The sequence below is a fragment of the Lonchura striata genome, chromosome 24 (assembly GCF_050655825.1).
Source record: "Lonchura striata isolate lonStrDom1 chromosome 24, ASM5065582v1, whole genome shotgun sequence".
Classification (NCBI taxonomy): Eukaryota; Metazoa; Chordata; class Aves; order Passeriformes; family Estrildidae; genus Lonchura; species Lonchura striata.
In genome coordinates, this window is record NC_140726.1 from 3,994,244 (window position 1) to 4,016,643 (window position 22,400).

General features: G+C 45.5%; 1 protein-coding gene across 4 annotated transcripts in view; it reads left to right on the plus strand.

Annotated features, from left to right (window-relative positions):
* LOC110468175 (beta-galactosidase-1-like protein 2) overlaps nt 1–22,314 on the plus strand; it is a 28,208-nt gene extending 5,894 nt beyond the window's left edge. For 2 of the 4 annotated variants that reach the window (XM_021525816.3, XM_021525814.4), the window contains 16 exons: nt 336–431; nt 1,796–1,904; nt 2,866–2,958; nt 5,498–5,579; nt 8,112–8,176; nt 10,826–10,910; nt 11,519–11,656; nt 12,269–12,349; nt 12,524–12,630; nt 13,589–13,735; nt 14,805–14,876; nt 15,613–15,694; nt 18,217–18,304; nt 20,023–20,137; nt 21,056–21,172; nt 21,580–22,314. In XM_021525816.3, coding sequence (XP_021381491.3) covers nt 336–431; nt 1,796–1,904; nt 2,866–2,958; nt 5,498–5,579; nt 8,112–8,176; nt 10,826–10,910; nt 11,519–11,656; nt 12,269–12,349; nt 12,524–12,630; nt 13,589–13,735; nt 14,805–14,876; nt 15,613–15,694; nt 18,217–18,304; nt 20,023–20,137; nt 21,056–21,172; nt 21,580–21,666 — 1,564 coding nt within the window. In that variant the 3' untranslated portion in view covers nt 21,667–22,314. The remainder of the gene's footprint in view (nt 1–335; nt 432–1,795; nt 1,905–2,865; nt 2,959–5,497; nt 5,580–8,111; nt 8,177–10,825; nt 10,911–11,518; nt 11,657–12,268; nt 12,350–12,523; nt 12,631–13,588; nt 13,736–14,804; nt 14,877–15,612; nt 15,695–18,216; nt 18,305–20,022; nt 20,138–21,055; nt 21,173–21,579) is intronic. The other 2 variants (XM_021525817.3, XM_021525815.4) reach the window with 1 other exon arrangement.
* The last annotated feature ends 86 nt before the right edge of the window (nt 22,315–22,400 follow it).

Below are 22,400 nucleotides of genomic sequence, written 5' to 3' on the forward strand. Positions count from 1 at the left end.
CCAATTAACAGAAGACAACTGCCACACCTCCAACAGATGGCAATAGAATACATCTTGCCTTGCAATCCAGGACAAATACTCCCCTTTGGAGGGAAGGGGGTGTGTGGTGTTTGGGTGAAGATATTATTTCCAGATGTGCCTTGATCAGGCAATGGGGGCTCATTCCTTCCTCTGCCTTCTGGAGTTCTGGGGACTTAATCAATTTATCACCCATCCAGTGTGGTTGCTTCATCATGCAGTTCCCTTCTGCTTTGCTACCTAAATTCAGTGGTGAGTGGAGGATTAGGGGAGGGGGTTCTGCAGGCAAACAATAATTCCTCTGTCTGGATCCCCAGGGCCTTCCTTTCCCTGGCAGCTAAAAATGGGCTGTGGGTGATTCTGCGCCCTGGACCTTACATCTGCTCAGAGTGGGACCTCGGGGGTCTGCCCAGGTGAGTCTGGAAATGGTTCACTTCAGGGAAGCTTTAGGGACAAGCAATTCCAAGCTCCTGGTCACAACACTCGAGGCTCCTTCAAAGGAATTGCTTTGGAATGGCTGGCTGCTTGATGGGGATGTTTATTTTCTGCATTCCCAGAACAGCTCATTATCTTATGGAACTCTTCTAATTTATTTTTTTTTAGTGTTTAAAATAATAATTATTATTTATTGTATAATGGTTACAGCAAGAAAATAGAATTGTGGGAACCCATCTTGCTGTTCCATGACATGGACAGGATTTGTAGCTTGGTGTAAGAATTTGCTTCATCTCAGCTCCATTTTAAAAGTCCTGCTGGAAATCTGCTTTATATGGGTGGCAGTAATGAAACCCCACAGCTTTCCAGCCTCCTCTTGTGCTTTCCCCTGAAGAACACAGCAGGAGGAGGCTCTGGGAGCACTGGGACCTGTCTGGTTCCTGCATGGAGCCAGTGCCAGGTTACCACTTGTTTTTCTTACTGCACAGAGCACAAACCTCAGTGGAGATACTTGGGGATTATTTTTTTAACTTTTCACTTTCCATTTGCCTTTGGCATCCGAGTTCAGGTGTCAGGGACCTACTTCTGAGAGCAGAGCTCCTCATGACCAGAGCCAGGAGCCCCTTCCAGGTTAGATTATGAGATGTGCATCTGCTGTCAGTTGTCACATCACTCATGTGTTTTTTTTATCAGACAGATAAAAAATTCTAATAAAAAGCAACAGTACTATTCTCATTTTCCAGCTAAGGAGATGATTCTTTTTTTAACTCCACAAAGCCACATTTAGCAAAGAGTTGAATATTCAGATCTTTAGAAAGACATTCATTAAGGCCTCGCTCTGCAGAGAAAAGGAAGATACAGGCTCATTCCCCCTAAATTGTTACAGCAATATATTGTTCTGCTCTTAAGAAAATTGCCCTTTTTTCTGTTAACTCTAGACAGAACCCAGCCTTGTAAATCAGCAGTAAAAATACTGGGAACCATTACAGAAATCTTTGTTTTGAGAAAGGCTTGGGATTTTTTGAAGGAGCGCTTGGTTGTAGAGTGCCCTTGGGAATGCAGGGAATTCTCTTTAGAGTGATAAGATTAAGCCTTGAAATATTATTGGTAGAGGTGATGAAATTAGTTTGGGCCTGAAATGCAGAACAAAAAGAAGAGGAAGAGATTGGGAATTGGAGCCTGGATTTATTTAAAAGTGAGCGATGGACACCAGGGTGTCACATCCACACTGTGGGCTCTGCCAGGTGACACCAATGATCCCTGGCTTGATGCCAGTGGGTGAAATACCTCTGCTTGACTGGGCAGGAGTCTCTAACACATTCCCTCTGCTGCTTCTCCCCAGCTGGCTGCTGCAGGACCCCGAGATGCAGCTGAGGACAACCTACAAGGGCTTCACAGAAGCTGTGGACGCCTACTTTGACCGCCTGATGCGCGTTGTTGTCCCTCTCCAGGCAAGCACCATCCCGCTCCCTCTGCTGGGGTGGGAATGGCTGCACAGGGCAGTGTGAGCTCCCTGTGACAGCAGCAGGGTCAGGCAATAACAAACTGTCTTGGTTTGAAAAGACAGGAGTCTGTGAAGGAAGGCAAAAGCCTCCTGTGAAATGGAAAAGGCAAACCCCCTCCTTACGAATTACCACAATTTCAAAATTAAAAGGCTCTCAGGCAAAGATATGGGAGTGGGAATAACAGTTCTTTACTAGGAGAAAAACTAAATAAAAATAAAAGTAATAATAAAAAAATGTAATTAGTACAAACAAAACTAGTGATGGAGTCAGAAACCTGACCCCCTGAGGAGTCAGGGTGTTGGGAACAGTCCAGTTCAATGGTGGCTGCTCCTCCTGGAGGGGCAGATGGAATGCTGCTGGAGCGGGGATCTGGAGAAGGGTGGAGTTTTCTCTGAAGGTCTGGGGATGGAGGAGATGGACCTGGTCTTCCTCTGGGGATCCAGTGAGGAAGAAGCTGCTGCTCTGGGAATCCAGCAAAGGGTTGTCCTGGTGTCCCAAAAATGCTGATTTTCTGCAGGTAGGGCTGCTTGGCTCCTCCCTCTGGGCGGAGCATCTCACCATGGGCTGATGTCACTTTACCAGTCATGTAGTGAGTGATTCAATGGTCCATTAACAGAAGATCTCTCCCCAAGGGAGACATTGTTCTTGGAAGAGATAAGAAAACTGCCCAACCTCCAACAGCTGGCAATAGAATCCATGCTTATCTTGCAAGCCAGGACACAAATGCACCAGTTTTACTGCAGGAATCAGCACAAGCTGCAGTTTGCTCTGTCAGTTTGGGAGCATGGGAGGGTGGAGCTGAGTCCATCTGATGCTGGTGCATCTTTCCTGGCAGCTAGTGTGATTTTGGTCCCTGTGGTTTGAAGTTGTGGTGAACACCTTCCTTCTCCCTTTTTGTCCCCCACAGTACAAGAAAGGAGGTCCCATCATTGCAGTGCAGGTGGAGAATGAGTATGGTTCCTATGCCAAAGACCCAAACTACATGACCTATGTCAAAATGGTAATGGTAACACTTTTACTTGTTTCTGTGTCAATCTCTCCCATAAATCACCTTCCCTACAGTGTTTTCTTTTTTCTGTGTAGCTTTTGAGTGTGGTTTGAGAGACTCTTGAAAGCACCAGCTGCATTTTCCTTGGATGTTTCCTCCAGGAGTGGAAGAGTTGGCACATGACCCTCTCAGTGCTGATAAATCTGTGCTCTTTTATCTTCCAGAGAAGAGGGAGCTAGGGATTGTCTGTATTGCACAGCTGGCCTTGAAGCAGCTCTCACCTGCAAGTCCTGTTTTGCCTCCCCTAGATGATATCTGATAAAGGTTTCCCTCTGTTGACTTTCCTGGCAGAAAAGTTGTTGGGAACAAGTCACCAGCACGCTCCTAAACTTGTGTAATCTGGGGCTCAGCACCAGGCAGGTTAATTTGCCTAATGCCAGATTTACCCCTGTCAGAAAGGGATTAAAGTGTGCCCTGGCTGCTCTGAGTCAGTGATGAGGAGCTGGCCTGTGCCCAGGGAGGGTGGATTATCCTGCTGGATCTCACATCAGTCTGACCTGTTTCTTTGCCCCCAGCACCAGTGCAGGGCAGGCAGATAATGAGATCTGCAGTTTGTCTTGCAGTGTTTGTGTTTAATTTCTTCTTACTGAATGCTTAAAGGTGCTGCTGCACCTCAGGGGGGTCAGCCATCCAGGCTTGCTTTTCTGCTACAGGATTTTGGGATCCTTCTGGAACCTTTTGGGTATCCTGAGCCCCCTGGGGCTCAGGTTGTTCCATTGCTCAGGGTGTCCAGAGGCTCCTCAAACAAACAAATCCATAGCAGGGGTGCTGATCTCCTTAGGGCTGTGCCAGCTCCTCCACCTCCAACTCTTGCCATGGTTTTACTCTCCTTACAAGGTTAAATCTGAAGTTTGTACACAAACAAATCAGAGATAATGGCAAGCAAGTGGTTTTCAGAACCCTGAATGAAGGGGGCACAGAGATTCTGGGGGGCTGAGGGGTCTGCAGCCTTGCTTTCCATGGCTCAGTGAGGAAAGAGCTTGTGCTGTTTCAGACCTGCCAGGACAGATCTCCCTGCCAGGCCTGTGGGTGTATTTTTGCAGTGCTGTTTCATCATTTCCTGGGACTGTGTGCAGTTTGCATCCGAGGCAGTACAGAATAGTGGTCAGAGGTGAAAATGTGGGAAAGCAGGAGTGGCAGGGCAGTTTTTGGTTGGGGTGGGATCTGATGTGAGGTAGGGCTCTGGGTCTTTGTTCTGGTTTGTGGCAGGGTGATGAATTCACATCTAGCATCTGTGACCAAGCTGCATCTTCCTGGACTTAATAAACTCATTAAAAAACACCCACAACTTGCACAAAAAAACCTGAAATCCCTGTGCTGACCTCACATTTTGGGTGCAATGCCTTTGCCTTCCTGAAAGTGAAAGGATTGTATTGACACAACCCTTCCCACACAGAACTGAGCTCCTGTTCCTGCTCCTCTGGGAGGCACTGAATGTGTGGCACCTCTGCTGTTCCTCTGTTTTGCACTTACACTCAAAAGGAGGGGAAAAAAACCTAGCTCAAAGTTAAGCTAAGTGCTTAACTTGATTAATTTACTAGTTAAGTGCTTAATTAATGCAGTACACAAAGAATTACCTTAGTAAAATTGGTTAGACATTCCAGTTCCCTCAGCAGCTGAATTTTGTCCAAATCCAGCATCTGCTCAGGTATAAATTTGGTGGTGATGGGTTGATCCAGGTTGTCCTGGCTCTGGGTTTGTCTGTAGGCTCTGTCTTGCAATGTTTCATGCCCAGCTCTGCTCTTAGTGCAGGCAGGGACAATAAACAAAGAGCTTGATCACATTTCACAATTAGGAATTCAGACTGAAGCCTTGTTCTCAGAGCTCCTGGGAGCTGGAGGAGTGACTTCCAGTGCAGGTACAGTGAAAGGAGTGGTTAATTAACAGCTGAGATTTCCTGATCTCCCCTCCAGACATCAGCCACTGTTGTGTTAAGCACCAGCTGCAAGAGAACAACCCTGATGGGAGGAACCTCGTGTGTGCAGGTGGATTTTAAAACCTTAGAGTGCTGTTTCCTCTAGTGCTGTAACACTGAGGAACCACTGAATTCACTGATGATTGAAAAACTTTTCTACCTGAGCTGTGCTGTGATGGTGTTCCTTGGAAAATCAACTCTTCCCTCTTTTCAGCTCCCACTGTCAGGAAGCCTGAGCTGCTTTTCCTTTCCTCCCTCCACCTGAATCCCTCTTTTGATGAAGGCAGTGAAGCTATTTATTACATTGATCTCAGAAGCTAAAATCCTGACGTTGGATGCATCAGTGAGAAACCAATCCAGCTTTCTGAAACAAAATACGATTTTCCAGCTGTCTTTAAGCTGGGAAAAGCTGGCAGGGAAGCTTCAGGAAGAATGGGAGATGTCACAGAGATAATATTTATCACAAGGCACTGCCAGTTGCAGGCTGTCCCCACAGAAGGTGATGCTGTGGTGCTTTAATATCCTGGGAAATGCTGAACTCTGCTGGCACGGTGGCTTTTGCTCTTTTTAACCTAGGCCCTGTTGAACAGAGGGATTGTGGAGCTGCTGATGACCTCAGACAACAAGAATGGGCTGTCCTTTGGCTTGGTGGAAGGAGGTGAGTGCTTGTAGAGCTGAGGGGGGGCTGTGATCTCTGGGGAACGTGGCTGTAATTTTCCCTCTGCCCCCACTGAGTCCTGTTTGTGGCAGGAGGGACCCCTTGGCTGGATGGTGCAGCCAGGACAAGCCCAGACCCTCCCCAGAAAGGCTGAGAGTGGTTTGTTTTCCACATAAATTGGTTTATTTTCCACATAAATTGGTTTATTTTCCACATAAATTGGTTTATTTTCCACACAAAGTGTAACACGGTGTGAAGGGATGGGCATCTGTACTTCCCACTGAGTCAAGAGATGGCAGCACACAGCATTTTTTAGTGTTTCAGCAGACTACAAGGCTGAAAATGCTACTTATTACTCCATTTCAATAGATATTAAACAAGTTCCTCAGCAGTTACTGACAGTAGTAACTCGTTCCTAAGGTAGATGCTCTGCAATTAAAAAGAGAAGGAAAAAAGGTCCATTAAAACCTTGATTTTGAATTTTACATTTAAGCAGTGAATTTAGCAGTAGTTTGTGAGGCAGCTTTATCTTCTCAGCAAGCTTATTTTGGGGTGTAAAACCTTAGGTGGGTAAAGGAGGGTGTCAGATATGTAGAATGCAGAAGGATGCCCATTTCCCTTTTATAAAGTATAATTCCAATGAGTTTTTTAAATACTGCTTAGCACCCTCCTCTTTTTTCCTGTGAAGCAATGGAGGTGCAGCTGCTTGAGTTTCACCGAGTCCTAAATCTGACTGTTTGGGGCACTGATTCTCAGAATTTTGGGTAATTTCAGCTGGGATTTACTCTGCCCTTGGCCTCTGCTCTCTCCTGTGTTCCTGCCAATTGCCTGGGGTGCAACTGCTCCGCCAAATTCAGTGTTTGCAGGGTACAGCCTTTGAGTGCTCCTGTTATCACTCAGTTGTAAATAATGTTACATTTCCAATCTCAGGCATGGAGATGATTAAAGGGAAAGACTTTCCCCTCCTTTTTTTTCCCTCCTTTTGCTTTTCCATGTCAGTATGAGAGGAATAAATACATTAACTGAGCCAGGGGCTCTCACCAGCACTGTGATTTTGTCTTTTGGATGTTGTTGGGTGTGCAGCAGTTTTCAGTTGTGACCACACAGAGTCACTCTCTGCCTGCCACAGAGCTGTCAGGAGAAGGAGAAAGGAGAAATCCCTGCCTTTTCCTCGTCTCCTGAGGGAATGTTGGCAGCTCCTTGTTCAGAGGGATCCTTTCTGCCTGCTCTGCTGGGAGCTCTTTGATCCCAGTTTGCCTCGGGGCTGTCACAACAATCTGTTAGAGCCAGCACTCATCAGCTGTGTGGGATAACCAGGGCTCCAGCAGGGTGGTGAGGAAGGGGTTAAAGTCCCTCTCCATCCCTGGCAGTGTCCAGGGCCAGGCTGGGCAGGGTTTGGATCAGCCTGGGATGGTGGGAGGTGGCCCTGTGTTCCAGGGATGATCTTGAAGGTCCCTTCCATCCCCACCCAGTCTGATCCAAGATTCCCAGGCTGGTGAAGCCCTCCTGGGAGCTGCTGGGTGACAGAGCCTCTGCTGGGAAGGACATCCCATGAGAAGGATAAATAAGGCTCTGGGGATGGTTCTCTTTTCCGTGGTGTGCTGTTAATCTGCATGAAAAGCAAAGCTGGGCACGTTCTCCTTCAGAAGTGCCAGCTAACATATTACATCAGTGCTAAATCCACGCTTTGTTTTGTTCTCCTTTCGTGTTTTCTGTGCTGAGTTCTCCAGCTCAGCACACTACACAGGTCAGCCCATTAAAATCAAGGTATAAATAGTGAGAAGTGAGCTTTTCCTTCTGTAAATATTCTGTTTGAAGTGTTCTGCCTGACACAACTGGGGCTGGGTTTGATAGCAGCTCTCTTGTTAGAAGTCAATTTTTAATGCTGAATCACATCACTGCTGCCTTTGCAGAGTTTGTCTGGCAGAAATACCAGCGTGACTGAGGGCTGGGAGGTACAAAAGTGGTTGAAATGCTTGCCAGGGGCTGGGAGACTGATCCCAGGCTGGTGTCTCCTGCAGGCAGGTGTTCCCCTCCAGAGCCTGAGGATGGGCAGAGGCACAGAGACCTCTTGCAGCTCCAGTTCTCTGTGGCTCTCCTGTGGTTGCTCTTGTCACCCCCACAGCCATGACAAGCTGTAGGATATTGCCTGGGAAGGGATTCCTGCAGCTGAAGCCTGGGAGAGCAGTGTGCCAGCCTGCCAGGACTTTGTCATGAGTTTTCTTTTATGTGATGCCTTTCAAGTGAGGATCTCCAAGTGCCTTACAGGCTCTAATTAGAGCTGGTGACACCCCAGGAGCTGCTCTGATGCTCTCTCTCTCTCTCTAATATCTCTGCACATTAGAGCTGCAAGATGGCCTGGGAGGATCCCACCCTGTGCTGTGGATTCTGCACACCGAGTGAAGGCTTTGGTGGGCAGTTTCTGAGGAGGTTTTGGGGTTCAGAAGGTGTTGCAGTTCCCTCCTGCTGGGCTGAGGCCTGAGGAGACATTTTGGATGAGTCTAAATTTACACATCTTTCCTTTCCCACTAGCACTGGCCACTGTTAACTTTCAGAAACTGGAGCCTGGGCTGCTGAAATACCTGGACACAGTACAGGTGAGGTGCAGAAACACTTTGTTCATCCATGTTTTCCAGCACTGGAAGTGAAGCACTGATATTCTCTTTGGGATTTGTGTGTTTCCTTCTCATGAGGCCAAATCCTTCTGGAATCAGGGAAGGAGGATTGAAGTATCCTGTTCTCCTTCTGCAAAGGCTTTTCATCCAGCTGTGCCCTGTGTTTAGCTGGGAGGGGTTACACTTGTTCAAGTGACACCCAGAGCATCCCAGTGCACAATTATCAAACGTCTCTCTTGAAGTTCCATCATCTTTTTCCCAAATTCTCACCCTGATGCTGTGGATGCTCTTTGCTGATGTGCTGCAGGTGTGGCTGTGCACTCTGGTGGCTGTTCACCTCCAGGGCCTCATTCAGGGTAGATTTTTGAGGTTTTGCTGTGTCACTTGAGGAGTTTTAACCCCTTTAACCCCAAACTCTTTCACCTTGATGCTCTGAGTGCTGTTTGCTGATGTGCTGCAGGTGTGTCTGTGCCTCTCCAGGGCCTCATTCAGGGTAGATTTATGAGGTTTTTCTATGTCACTTGAGCAGTTTTAACCCTTTTAACCTCTTTAACCCCAAACTCTTTCACCCTGATGCTGTGGATGCTCTTTGCTGATGTGCTGCAGGTGTGGCTGTTCACCTCCAGGGCCTCATTCAGGATAGATTTATGAGGTTTTGCTGTGTCACTTGAACATTTTTAACCCCTCTGTGCTATCAGAGGTTTGCATCAGGGAGGGAATTAATTAATGAATGAACACTTGGTGTGAACAGCGTCCTGATTGTGATGAGGGAGTGCTGAGGGGATGGCAGGTTGTGGGCTCAGTGACAAGTTATCTCTCTCTTTACACCCTCTGTCCTCTTTCCCTGTGCTCTGCTTGCTCCAGGTGAAGGATGTGAGTGGCTGGCATCTGCCCCCAGCCTTGATCAATTCTCTTCTCACCTTTTGCCTACCTGTGGAGGGAAGCCCTGCTGGCATGCTGGATGTTCAATCCTACAGCTTTCACTTGATTTCTTTTCCTCTGCTGGCAAAAGAGGCTCTGCTGGAAGTGCTGTCGCCTCCTTTAGGTCTTCCAAAATTGCCCAAACCTTGCAAGTGAACAGATTGGAATTCTTCCCCACCACATGAATGCAGCGTGGCCCCAAAGGAGCAGCTCCTCCTTTGCCACACCAATTATGAGATAGGAAGTGTTTGTAGGGGTTATGAAGCTGTTTTGTCTCTTGTTATGGGCTTTTGTTCCAGAAGGTGATAAAATCCCTTCTTTGACTGGTTCACTGGGGATGGATTGATTAAATGTATTTCCAAGGATGTTTAGATGATTACAGGAAGTTGTTGTCTCCTAATGAAACACGAGTTTCTTTAATTCCTCTGGCGTTAAACACAAAATTGCCTGAAAATAAAGCCCAGGAGGCTGGAGGGCCAGCCAGGCTGAGCACACATTGCCCTGCCCATGCCATGGGGACAGGAGGGATCCTGCAGGGCCTCAGGGATGTGCCAGGCACTGACAAATGGGAAGCAATTGCTCTGTGTGCGGAGCCTTTAATGAAGACCTAATTCCTGCAAATTCTTCCCTGCCAGCACCATATGCAGCATTAAAAAGGCATTAAAGCAGCTCAGGTCTGCTGCTGTACCTTGGCAAGCCCTGCACCTGCAAGCTCTCAGCTGGCAGTGGCGTGGCAGATAAGCAGACATTTATAAATGTCTGTTTCTAGCAGGAGCTAAACACTGACAGTTGGTTTGTGCCTCTGCTACAGCTCTGCCAAGCAGCAGCAGCATCCAGGAATGTCTGACAGCACCTGATGTTGTGCCCTGTGCTCTGTGACTAGCAGAGGCACAAAGCTTTTGTGAAAAATGCCAATCCCTTGGTTTTTAAAATTTTAAAAGTTTAATAATAATAAAATGGTTATAAAAATAATAATACAATTAGGGTAATAAAGTTTAGAGTTAGGACAATTACAAGACAATAAAAAGCAAAGAATTATGGATGTCTAGATGCTCTCGGACACTAAGTCACAAAAAGCATCCCTTGCGAACAAAGGAAATTACCTTTAAATCAATACACTTGTTGCATATTCATACATCCTTCATGGTTATGCATACATTCTGTTCTAAACAAGAAACTCTGTTGTATGTCAACTGTTTCCTTTAATCCCCTGGCATCTTCGAGTTTGAGCAAGGCCTGAAGAAATTAGCTGCTTCTGATAAGAAGCCATAAATTCCTCCCCTTTGGAAGATTTAGGTGTTCCTTGAAGCGAGTATCTCATTCCTAAAAAAAAACTCCCCCCACATACATAGTCTCTATTTTAGCATTATGTTGGAACCTAAAACTACATTTAACGCACTACGTAAGAGAATTAATACAGCATCACTTTCTAACATTACACATATAATATTCATTGTAACATTTGCGAAAAGCCAATTATAAAATATGCATTTTTCACATTTTGCTTGCCTGTTCTGGGCATTGCTAGCCCACAGCTTCTTGTTCCTCATGCCCAGAGCTCCTTGGGTGCCTTTTTTGCCTGTGCCAGGTGAGAAGAAAACTCCTGTAAAGCCATGGCACCACACTGGATTGGAACAATGCTGCTGTAGAAAAAAGGGGTGACTGCAGGCGTGTCCTGCATCCATTTTAACTCTGTTTTTCTCCTGACAGAAAGACCAGCCCAAGATGGTGATGGAGTACTGGACCGGGTGGTTTGATAACTGGGGAGGCCCTCACTATGTCTTCGATGCAGATGGTGAGCACCAAACTCTGTTCTTGTGGTGAATTTCAGCCTCTTGTGAGCCCAGCACCTTCTCCCCGGTTTAAAAGTTCATTTGGAAGGCTACTACTAAAAAATAAAAAACAACCCCCCAGGAGATCTAAAGAGCAGAGAAAGCAGAGCTATACAGGACTGGTTTAACGACTCTCATCCTGCAATTGTCTCTGTAATTGGGTCATTAGTGTGCTGGCTTTAGGAGTCTGGCTGAGGAGTCCTCTCAACTCTTCTTAAAAGCAAAATTCCTGCTGGAGGCCACAGCTTTACCCCTTTGTCACCTGGAGGAGAGGATTATTTGAGTGTATTAACGCATCAGTAGGGGTGCTGCCCCTCATTGAGGGCAAGATGCAAACCACAGCACAGATCACTGTGACTGCACTGGAATGACCTGAACGTGTCTGATTTGAATTCCTGGCCCAGATTTTTGGTCTGTGGCCACCGTGGCACTGCAAAAAAAATCTCTTTGTTTGCATCTATAATATAAAAAAATCTTTTTTTTAATATTATATATAACTATATACATTATATATAATAATATATATAATATTTATTGTATAGAATAAAGAAATTTTTTTTTTTTTTTGCAGAGATGGTGAATACTGTAGCAAGCATCCTCAAAACAGGAGCATCCATCAACCTCTACATGTTCCATGGAGGCACCAACTTTGGCTTCATGAGCGGGGCTTTGGAAGCTGATGAGTACAAGTCAGATGTCACCAGTTATGGTGAGTTTGTTGTCACTGCCTTGCCTGTGCAGCTCTGCCTACCCTGGGCCAGTGACAGGAACCAGCCACACTGGGAAGTGATCAGCACAACCACTTTGTCCTGGGACATGAGGTAGGACACAGCTCAGAAGGAAATTTCTGTCTAAAAGAGGGCTTACATGAGTGTTTCTAATTCCCAACCATCCCAGGAAGTGGAGGATTCCCTTATTCTGAATTTTAAACAGCTGTCACAGATGATTAATTGATACCTCTTTTTTCTAGGAGGAGATGGTAATCCAAAACACCATTTTTTAATTTTACCAAGTCAAATTTTACCATAAAAATCTCTTTTCATCCCAACAGCCTGTGGTTAAAATGGTTAATTGTTGACTTTATCCTCTGTGAAATTCTGGATATGTGCAAATTAAATCTCTGAAAGTGTGAATGGCTCTTCTCTAATTTAAGGAATTTTGTGGCTGTTTAGTGATGTTCACTCAGATTAAAGTGTACAGATTTCCACACTGCAAACAATGCCATGAAAATCGTGCCTGGGGCTTTTATTTCTTGCATGAAGCCATCCCAGAGCTGCTTTATGTTTTTAAAACATGTGCTGCTGCTTTTCTGCTTTTCCAGACTATGATGCTGTGCTGACAGAGGCTGGGGACTACACATCCAAATTCTTCAAGCTGCGACAACTCTTCAGCATGGTCATTGGTAATGACAAAGCCAGGAGGCACAGCTCTGTCCAGCTGGGGAATTACTGAAACTGGCCCTTCTGGGGCTCTGGTTGCTTGGGAATTAAGGATGGCAGGACCAAAGGAGGTCTGGGAGGGAGGTATCTTGAATTTTGTCTGAAATCTTTGTTCCATCTTCCTTTTTGCACCCCAGGTCAGCCCCTTCCTCTGCCTCCCATGATTGAGAGCAAGGCCTCCTATGGTGCCATCCTCTTGCACCAGTACATCTCTCTCTGGGATGTGCTGCCAGCACTTTTACAGGTAATGACACCTCTTTTAATGCATCCCAGACCTAAAAAGCATCAACTTTTAGAGACATTTGTGCTTAAAGGCATCAACTTTTAGAGCAATTTGTGTTATCCCAGAAGGATGAGGTTGGGGGATTTTTTTTTTTTTTTTTTTGCAAAACCAGCAAATCTCACCTTATTTAAATCTTTTAGCTCACCTTTTTCACTGATTCTTCTGTTCTCTTGGAATTGCACTTTTGCAAGTCCTTTTTTGGCTCCTTTTCTGGTACTTTGGTCAGGAGGGATTTGGGGTTGGAGGTTCTTGCCTACTTGTGTTAGCCCAAAAGGATGAGGTTGGGGGATTTTGGTTTTTTTGCCAAGGATATGAAAAAGCAGCAAATTTCACCTTTCTCATATCTTTAATGTCACCTTTTTCACTGCTCCTTCTGTTCTTGGCTCCTTTTTCCTGGTACTTTGGTCAGGAGGGATTTGGGGTTGGAGGCTCTCACCTGCTTGTGTTATCCCAAAAAGATGAGGTTGGGGGATTTTTTTTTTTTTGCTGAGGCTATGCAAAAGCAGCAAATTTCACTTTTCTCAAATCTTTACTCTCACCTTTTTCACTGATTCTTCTGTTCTCTTGGAATTGTGCTTTTTCAAGTCCTTGGCTCCTTTTTCTGGTACTTTGGTCAGGAGGGATTTTGGGTTGGAGGCTCTCACCTGCTTGTGTTATCCCAAAAAGATGAGGTTGGGGGATTTTTTTTTTTACCAAGGATATCAAAATTAGCAAATATCACTTTTCTCAAATCTTTTATCTCACCTTTCTCACTGCTCCTTCTGTTCTCTTGGAATTGTGCTTTTGCAAGTCCTTGGCTCCTTTTTCTGGTGCTTTGGTCGGAGGGATTTGGGGTTGGAGGCTCTCACCTGTGGCAGAGTGAAGCCCCTGCTCTAAACGAGACTTTCCATGCTGATGTGGAATTTTCTCTCCTCTGCAGCCCATCAAGTCCGAGCTCCCCGTGAACATGGAGAACCTGCCCCTGAATGCCAGCGTTGGGCAGCCCTATGGATATGTGCTCTATGAAACTGTCATTTTTGGGGGGGGCCACCTGCACACCAGGGACCACGTCCGGGACCGGGCTCAGGTGGGAGTGGAGGCAGGAAATGGGGAGAAAACATGAAATGTCCATTTCTGGGCTGAGCCCCAAAGCCTGATCACTTCTGATGAAATTACCACTTCCACTCTGCTAAAGCTTGGAACATCTCTCAGCATCAAAATGCTGAATGTCCTGAGAATATTTTGATTACTGTTATATACTTATATTTATATGTATTATATTATTGATATATATTTATATTGATATATATTTATATTTTTATTTATATATAAATATATATAAATAGATAAAATATAAATATATATAAATATATAGCCATAAATATATGTCTATATTTATATTGACCTGTATATTTATAAGGATATATATATTTATAATGACATATACTTATATTGATAATATGTTTATATTGATATATTTATATTGACATATATTTATATTTATATAGATTTACATTGATATATTTATATAATTTTGCTTATATATAATATATATTATATATATGTTGAATGTTCTGAGAATTTTGATTATTGATTTAAAATATATCATTTTGATGATATAGAATTCTATATAAAATGTATTCTATATATAATATTATATGATATATGATATGATATGGTATGACATAATATGATATGATATAATATGATATAATATATATTTTCTATAATAATATCTATTATTATTTATAATTATATATTACATATAATAATACATATATATTATATAGAATTTATATAATAATGATATATCATCTATATTATATATTATAAATATAATTTTATATATGTATATATTAATATGTATATATTAATATGTATATATTAATATGTATATATAAAATATATATGTGTATAAAATATGTATATATTATATACATATACACATATATACATATATGCATATATATATAGTATGTATATACATAATATAATTTTAATTATTTTATTGCCACCTGCACTGTCAGTTATGACGCAGTTGTGGACACCTGAGTTCTGGCTGGAAGCAGAGACAATTTCTGCCCAAATGCAGCTGCAGTGGTGTGACTGGGACATCCCTGGTGAGAGGTGCTCTGCTCTCTGTGCTCTTTCTGCAGGTGTTTGTGAACACCGTGTACGTGGGGGAGCTGGACTACAACACCGTGGAGCTCTCCATTCCCGAGGGACAGGTAACAACAGCGTCACTGCCAGGGGAGAAGTGTCAGAAAGGCACCTCCTCCTCACCCAGACTAGCCTGGTACCCTAATCAGACACAACGAGTGATATTCCACTGCCAACTTACTATTTGTGATTGAAAAGTGGGGTCTGATTGCTTTTCCATGGAGAAAGTTTAACCTTTTTGTAGCCCTTGCTGCACATTTGCCAGCCTTCTTACCACACCTACAACATCGAGTACCTGTACCCTGTTATTGCAGATTAAATCTCTGTAGCCTTCTCCTTCCTTAGCACAAAGCAGGTTTTTAGGAGGCTTTTGGGTCTCAAATTAAATGAGGGGGAATGTCTCTTTTAGCTCTGAGAGCAGTTTTAGCCTGGCAGAAGCTGGCACTATGAACTCGGTATGGATGGAGCACATCTCAGCAGAGCTGTGGGAGCAGGGCAGGGGGTGGGTGCACTCTTGTTCTTCAGGCTTGTGGGAGAGTTTATGGCACGAGCCTCTCCTCTGTCAAACTCCACTTCTGGCTCTGTGGGCACTATCAAAATGAGAAATAAAGATTCAAGATTAAAAAAAAACCAACAAAACTATACAGGAATCGGTGCAAAGGCTGCAAGTTCCTCACTGTTTGCAGTAGGGAAATTCAAATTAAATTTATAAATTGCGGCTGCCAAAGGTAAGGGTGCCACTTCCCCCCTTCAGCACCTCTGCTGAGGCTGGTGCAGCTGATGCTTGTCCTTGTTTGTTTTCAGCAGGGCTTCAGGCAGCTGAGGCTCCTGGTGGAGAACCGTGGCCGTGTCAATTATGGGCTGGCACTGAACGAGCAGAGGAAAGGTGGGTTGTCAAAGCCACCCTGGCTCAGGGGTGGCTCCGTGTGGTGGAAAAGTCTCTCCTCCAACCCGAGCTTACAAAGAAAACTCAGCAGTCTCTGTTGTTGGGTCTCAAGGCAGTTTATTGCAAGTTACCTAAAAGATTTTCTTCTGGGGCTGCTGTGGTTTGCTCAGAGCTCAGGCAGAGGCACACACACCCTGACATCCTCTCTGACCCCGACTGCTTCTTCTCTCCCACCCAGGGCTGCTGCTGTCTTTTATATGGTACATTACGTGTTACATGGGTACAGTTTTTCCTCAATGCCTATTACCTATATTAAATGGTGATTTTCTACTCTAAACCAATCTGTGAGTGCCAATATCACCAAGAACATGGAGGTGAGGAAGGAGAAAGAGGGAAGACCAGGCAGGCCGAAATTCCAAATCCATCTTAAACTTCTGACCTCCATCTTAAACCCTCTGACCCCTATGTACAAAACCAAAACCCCCTGTACAGCACTCAAAAATTCTTCCCTCTACTTTGTGACTACTTCTACTCTAATATCTAAACTTTTGTGACTTCTTGTTCTTCCTGCAAGGTTGGTAACTCATTCCATGGCTCAAACCCAAAATCACAGCTGTTTGCAGCTGCCTGCCAGGGTCTCAAATGCTTCTGACCAGGGCCTGGAACATCCAAAAATGTCTGAGGGACATTTTGAGTTCCCACAGTGGGTCTGGTTCTGTGCTCCCAAATTCTCCCAGGGACTTCTCAGAGTGGAAATGCTGCAGAGCTGGCTGTGTGCTTTGCACAGGGCCCAGCTGCTTTTGAGCAGCTTGTGTTCCTCCTGTGATTCTTCCAAAACATTCCAGGCAATGTTTGTGTTTGTAATTTATTGTCAGATATAAAAGCAGCTACAAATTGATGTCAGCTATCTTGGAGTCCTATAGCAGAGCAGAAGAAGGACTTAGGAAACATAATTGATGTCTCAGGTCTCTGCAAACACGAGTTCCAATGTTGTTCAAGGACTTTGCAGGCCTAACATGGGATATAAATCCAAGATTGTATCCCTGAAAATCTTTGCTCCTGCTGCTACACAAACTTGTGGGCAGTCAAACTACAGGAGCTGACTCTCTAAAACTCCCTGGATATGTCACATTCTCCTGAGGAAGTGTGGAAGATTGTCAGGGTACATCAGTGCCTAAATCACTGTGGCCATAATTAAAGTAATAAAAGTTTCTTTGTCTAAAAATATCAGGAACCTTAAGAACCATAAGGGCTCAACTCTGTTGCACACATCACAAATACCTGGAAGCTACTTGAAATAGCCACAACCATGATTGTTACTTTATTTTAAAAGCAAGTAAGCTCTGGTGGTGCTGGTCAGGACTGGGAGTTGGTGGGAAATGTTGAATGTTTTGAGAATATTTTGATTATTTTATTGCTGACAGTGACACAGTTGTGGACACCTGAGTTCTGGTTGGAAGCAGAGACAATTTCCTGCCCAAATGCAGCTGGAGTGGAGTGATTAGGACACCACTTATGAGAGGTGCTCTGCTCTCTGTGCTCTGTTCTGCAGGTGTTTGTTAACACCGTGTACGTGGGGGAGCTGGACTACAACACAGTGGGAAAGTGCTAAAAACCAGCCTCACCCCCTGTCTGGAGTGATCAGAGCAAAAGCAGTGGCTGCTCAATGCCCTGCACCAAGGTTTATTTTATAAGGGTACAGCTAAACCCAGGGCTGTCAATGAATCTTGCTCTGCTCTAGGTTTCCTAGGTGATGCTCAGCTCCCTTTCTCTTGCTCTGTGAGCATATTACTTCACAGGAAGGGAAGGAAAATACCTTTTTTAATCTGTGTTTTCCCTTGAGGGGTTGATATTGGAGAATCACACCATTTAAAAGCTCACACAATGTCAGGAGGAGGGAACTGCATCCCCTGGAGCAGAATTGACTGAAACACTCAAAACTATCACGCACAGTGGTGGAGCTGGAAGGAGCTGATTCTATTTTAGTGGGGAACTATGTGCAAAAGCTCTATAAAATAGATTAATGGAGTTAGGCACGTGACTGTATCGATTTTATTTAATGCACAAACGTTGCATAAACCTCAGTGCTGGCTAGGCAGCCTCAGTGCTGTGATTAGGAGCAGGCTTTGCCTGCTTCAAGGAGAGCAGCTTTAACAAAGGGGTGCTAAGGGTAAAAAAATCCTGGGATGAAAAGCCCTGGAGCAGCCCTGGGCACTGGTGCTGGCTCAGTTATGTTTTGCTGTGCCTGTTAGAGAAGGGATTGACTGCTGTAAAACAATCTGTGCATGGTCACAGGGTGTTCTGCTGGGAGGGCTGGGGGCCCTGCTGAGTTGAGGGAAAGGAGAGAATGGAGAGGGCAGAGTTTAGTGATGCTCCCCACTCAGTCTGGGTGAGCAATGGGACTCTAATTCCATTGCAGAACGTGGCTGCTTTCCATCTCCTGCTGTTCCTCAGATTCCAACAGCAAAATCCATCAGCTTTAGCTGTTCCTCAACTCCTCATTACACCCATTGCTCTTGCAGGCTTAATTGGTGACGTCTTCTTGAATAAAACCCCCTTGAGGAACTTCAAGATTTACAGTTTGGAGATGAAACCTTCCTTCATGAAAAGGTTTGTGGGATTTCAACCTTTGGTTTTTTTTACCTTCTTCATTTCAAACCACCTGGTTTCCAGCAGTGCAGTGTCTAATAGAGAGCAGCTAAATGAGGTAACAGTAGGGAGGGGGATTTTTGCACTGATAGTTTTGCCTGAAATAGTGCAGGAGCTGCTGCCAGCTGATCCATACCATCATTTAGGGAGAAATCTAATCCCACTGTGCAGGATTTAAAGATTTCCTTGCAGCAGGGTTAGATCAGGTGGGTAAATCCAGGCTCATCCAAAGGGAAGGATCCCCTCACACCCACATATTGGAAATTTTGGGTCTTTCTGGAAATTACCAATCTGGCTGATATATTTAGTAATTCAGCCTGGCGAGGGATGGATTAATTCTAGAAAGCTACTGATAGTGCATTAACAATCCAGATGGCTCCCTCTCTTTTATGTTGTTTTGCTTTAATTCAAGGAAGGATGAATTAGCAGGGGGATGTTGAAGAGCCTCTGTCAGCACATAGAGAGAACCTCAGCAAATGTTGCAGGCAGCAGATGCCCTATGGACTCTGGCCACAATCCAGACACTCTTTTCAGTGATGTTTTTAATACCAGAAAGCAACTTATGTGCGTCCCCCAAGATATCACAGCTGCCCCATTTTGTGTAGGAGGGAGAGAGAGGCCACACTGAAGCAAAATGGCTTTTAAAAGAAAAAATGTCCACATTCTGAAATGCCTCAGGGCATTTCTTCCAAGTGCTGAGGGGCTACCTGAAGGATTCATATTGATGGGGTAACTCAGAGCCTTTTGGACTGCAGGGTGTTAGAGGAATATTTCCAGCAGGAGCATTAAAGCAAGTGAGCTGCCATGGCCAAACAAAAGCAAGATTAGTCACCACTACCCTCAGCTCCTGGCTGCTGACCAGCAGCACTGAAACACAATCAGCTCACAGTCCCCTCGGGGGAGGAGGGAGAGGAGTGTTGTGAAAGGAGCTGTCACAGGCTTTTAGTTGAATAATTCAGTAGCAGCCAGGCTGCACTGGATCAATAACTTCCTCCAGTCCAAGAGATGCAGTTTGTAAGGGCTGGAGAGAGCAGCTTCTTACAGAAGCTCAAGGCTTCTGTGGGATTCTGCTCTCCTTATTTCCTCTTCTGCTTGTGCCCTGCTCCCAAATTGTTGCCACAGGTAAGAAATCACGTCAGATTTCCCCTAATTACTGCACACTTGCAAGGATGTGTTTGTGTGGCAGGAATGTCTGGTTTGAGTCCTGTCAGTTTGAATTCTGCAGTCTCCTTCAGCAAACCACAGACATTTAAAGCACCTGGCAAATCTGAAAGATCCTCAGCAACCAACGTGAAGCAGAGCTTTTATCCCAGAATGGTTTGGGTGGAAGGGACCTTTAAGATGCTCTCACCCCACCCCTGCCATGGGCAGGGACACCTCCCACTGTCCCAGGTTACTTCATCCTGGCCTTGGGCAGCCACAGCTGCTCTGTGCCAGGTCCTCACCACCCTCACAGGGAAGAATTTTTTCCTAATATCCAATCCAAACCTGCTCTCTTCCAGCCTGAATCCTTTCCCCTTGTCCCATCTTCTAAAGAGCATTTCCCCCTGAAGCCCCAGGGGTGGTGACAGCCCCAGGTATCCTCCTCCTGTAGCCCAGCTTGGCCTGCCAGGGCTGTGGCTGGTGGGGACAGAGGCAGGTGGCCCCAGTGGCCTGTGTGACGTGTCCCTCTCTTGCAGCCTGCAGCACGTGTCTGGCTGGAGCACAGTCCCTGATTATTTCGTGGGGCCGGCGTTCTTCCGTGGGAGGCTGTGGATAGAGCAGCAGCCACAGGACACCTTCCTGAAGCTGCAGGCAAGTCCTGGTTTGTAGGAATCCCCTCATCTCTATTTAGTGCACCACAACACTGGTTGTTCTTGGTCAAGCTTTTTACAAAAACTGGTTAGTGAGACTTGTGCAACAGCTCTGACTGATCTCTGTGTCTGTAGCCTCCTCTCTTAGGGAATTATTCTGAGGGTCTCCTCCAGATAATTCTGTTCAGTCTGGAGAGGTCCTGTGAGAAAACTGACCCTGCAGAGTGCCAGTGACCACTTCAGTCTTTTTTTACTGGCATGCAAATGCTGTTTTCTAGTTGCAGAGGAGTAATGGGCACAGAAAACAAAGGAGGGCCTTGTTTTATTCCTGTCTCCTCAGTGTGACATGCAAAGAGTCACTTCTTTGTGGCCATGGCATGGGAGTTAGCATTCCTGGCATGCTTCTGTGGGAACTGCATAGAACTTCAGATGAAATTTTAAATATTATTAAACTTCCTCCTCTGATTTCCCTCCCTTAGAGCCAACCTTGTGCCCAGCCTTACTGTCCTGCTCACTTTCCCATGTATTGGGAAAAATATATTTGCTGTAAATCAGGCCAGCCAGGAGCAATTTGGTTTTTCTGTCACCTGGGAAAGAGGTGAGGGCAGATATTCCATGCTTGGGAAGGAATAAAGGCCTGTCTGTTCGAAGGGAAGAAATTTCCTATACAAGCACGAATCACAAATTGCACATTTTTGAGAGCTTTATCCTTTTAATGAGCACATTAAGGATTACTCCTGTTCAACAGAGCTCGTTTAAATGTTCCTGGCTGCAGGGATTTGCACAGGGAAAGCAAGCAGAAAACCTGCAGAAAGTGGCTGGAAAGAATGCAAGTGTGAAAGCAGATTTGGTTTCCTGTGGGGATGCTAACGAGGCAGCAGAGCTGCATCAGTAATTTCATGTTCTGCCTTGATCCCAGGGCTGGGAGAAAGGAGTGGTGTTTGTCAATGGTCAGAACCTGGGCAGATACTGGAAGATTGGACCTCAGGAAACTCTCTACCTTCCTGGGCCCTGGCTACGGAGAGGGGGCAACGAGGTGAGAGGCTCTGCTGGGATTGCTCTGTGCCTGCTGGGGTGTTCAAGATCCTTGTCCCAAAGAGCCAGGCACGCACAGGACAGCAGGTACCCTTCAGCTGAAAGCCAGTGCCATAGAGGGGGAGCACAGTGCTGCCTCTAAGGTCTCTGAAAATGAGGGGAGGTGCTGCTCTAAAGCTGGCTCTGGCTCTGACAGGGATGGCAGCTGAACTTCACAGCTCTGCCTCAGGTTGGAAATCAAGGCAAACCTGACGTGATGCTGCTTCATCCCTGCACCACGTGGTGCCTCAGTCGCTGCTCAGACCCACACCGACTGAGCTCTTTAAATGGTGCTTCCTTCCCCTCCTCCTAAGAGCACCTGAAGCCCCCCAGGCTGTGTAAGAAGGGATTTTCTCTGTCCCTGTGCAGATTGTGATCTTTGAGGAGCGCACGGCGGGCCGGATCATCCAGTCCGTGGACATCCCCTACCTGGGACGGAGCCAGTACGTGGATTGAGAGCTGCTCCCCCAGTTTGGCTCACCCTGAGCATTCCTGCTTGCATGGCTGGGGACGTGAGGGCTCAGCACTCGGGCATGCTCACCTCCACTGGGGCCAGGGGAAGGATTTGCCCTCTGGCAGTGAGGGCAGAGGAGAGGACAGCGAGGAAGCAGCGCCAGCCGTTGTTCCATGGATGGATGGATGGATGGATGGATGCAGCAGCTCATCCCCCTGCCCTGCTGAGGCCCCCCAGCCCCGATGGCTGCGCATGTTCTGGACCATCTGGTGGATGTGGGGGAGTAAAAAGGTGCTGGAGGCAGGTGAGAGAGAGAGAGAAAGAAAGAACTGAAGCCATCTGAAGCTGGAAGCTGAGCTCAGCTTTCCAGGGACTTTCAAAATGTGCTGTCGTTGGCCTCCTCGTTTTTATAATTAGGTAGGGAGAAAATAGTTGGTGAACATGTGAGTAATCAGGTGTGGAAAACCATTTTGGTGCGCTTTGAGGCAGATTTTAGCAAGTCTCTGCAAAAAGGCCATTATGTGTTCCCTTGTTGGAAGGCAAGGTGGTTGTCAAATGACTTTTAATTTCAGCTTTTTTTTTCACTAAGTTTTATTATGGAGGTCATCTCTCTCTCAAAAGGAAAAAAAAAGAAAAAATTTAAAAAGTGAGATGTGTTTTGTCTTCTATCAAATGTATCATCATGTTTCAGGCCAGGCAGGAATGAGAATTTCCAAGGAGGAGAAAAGAAGTGAGT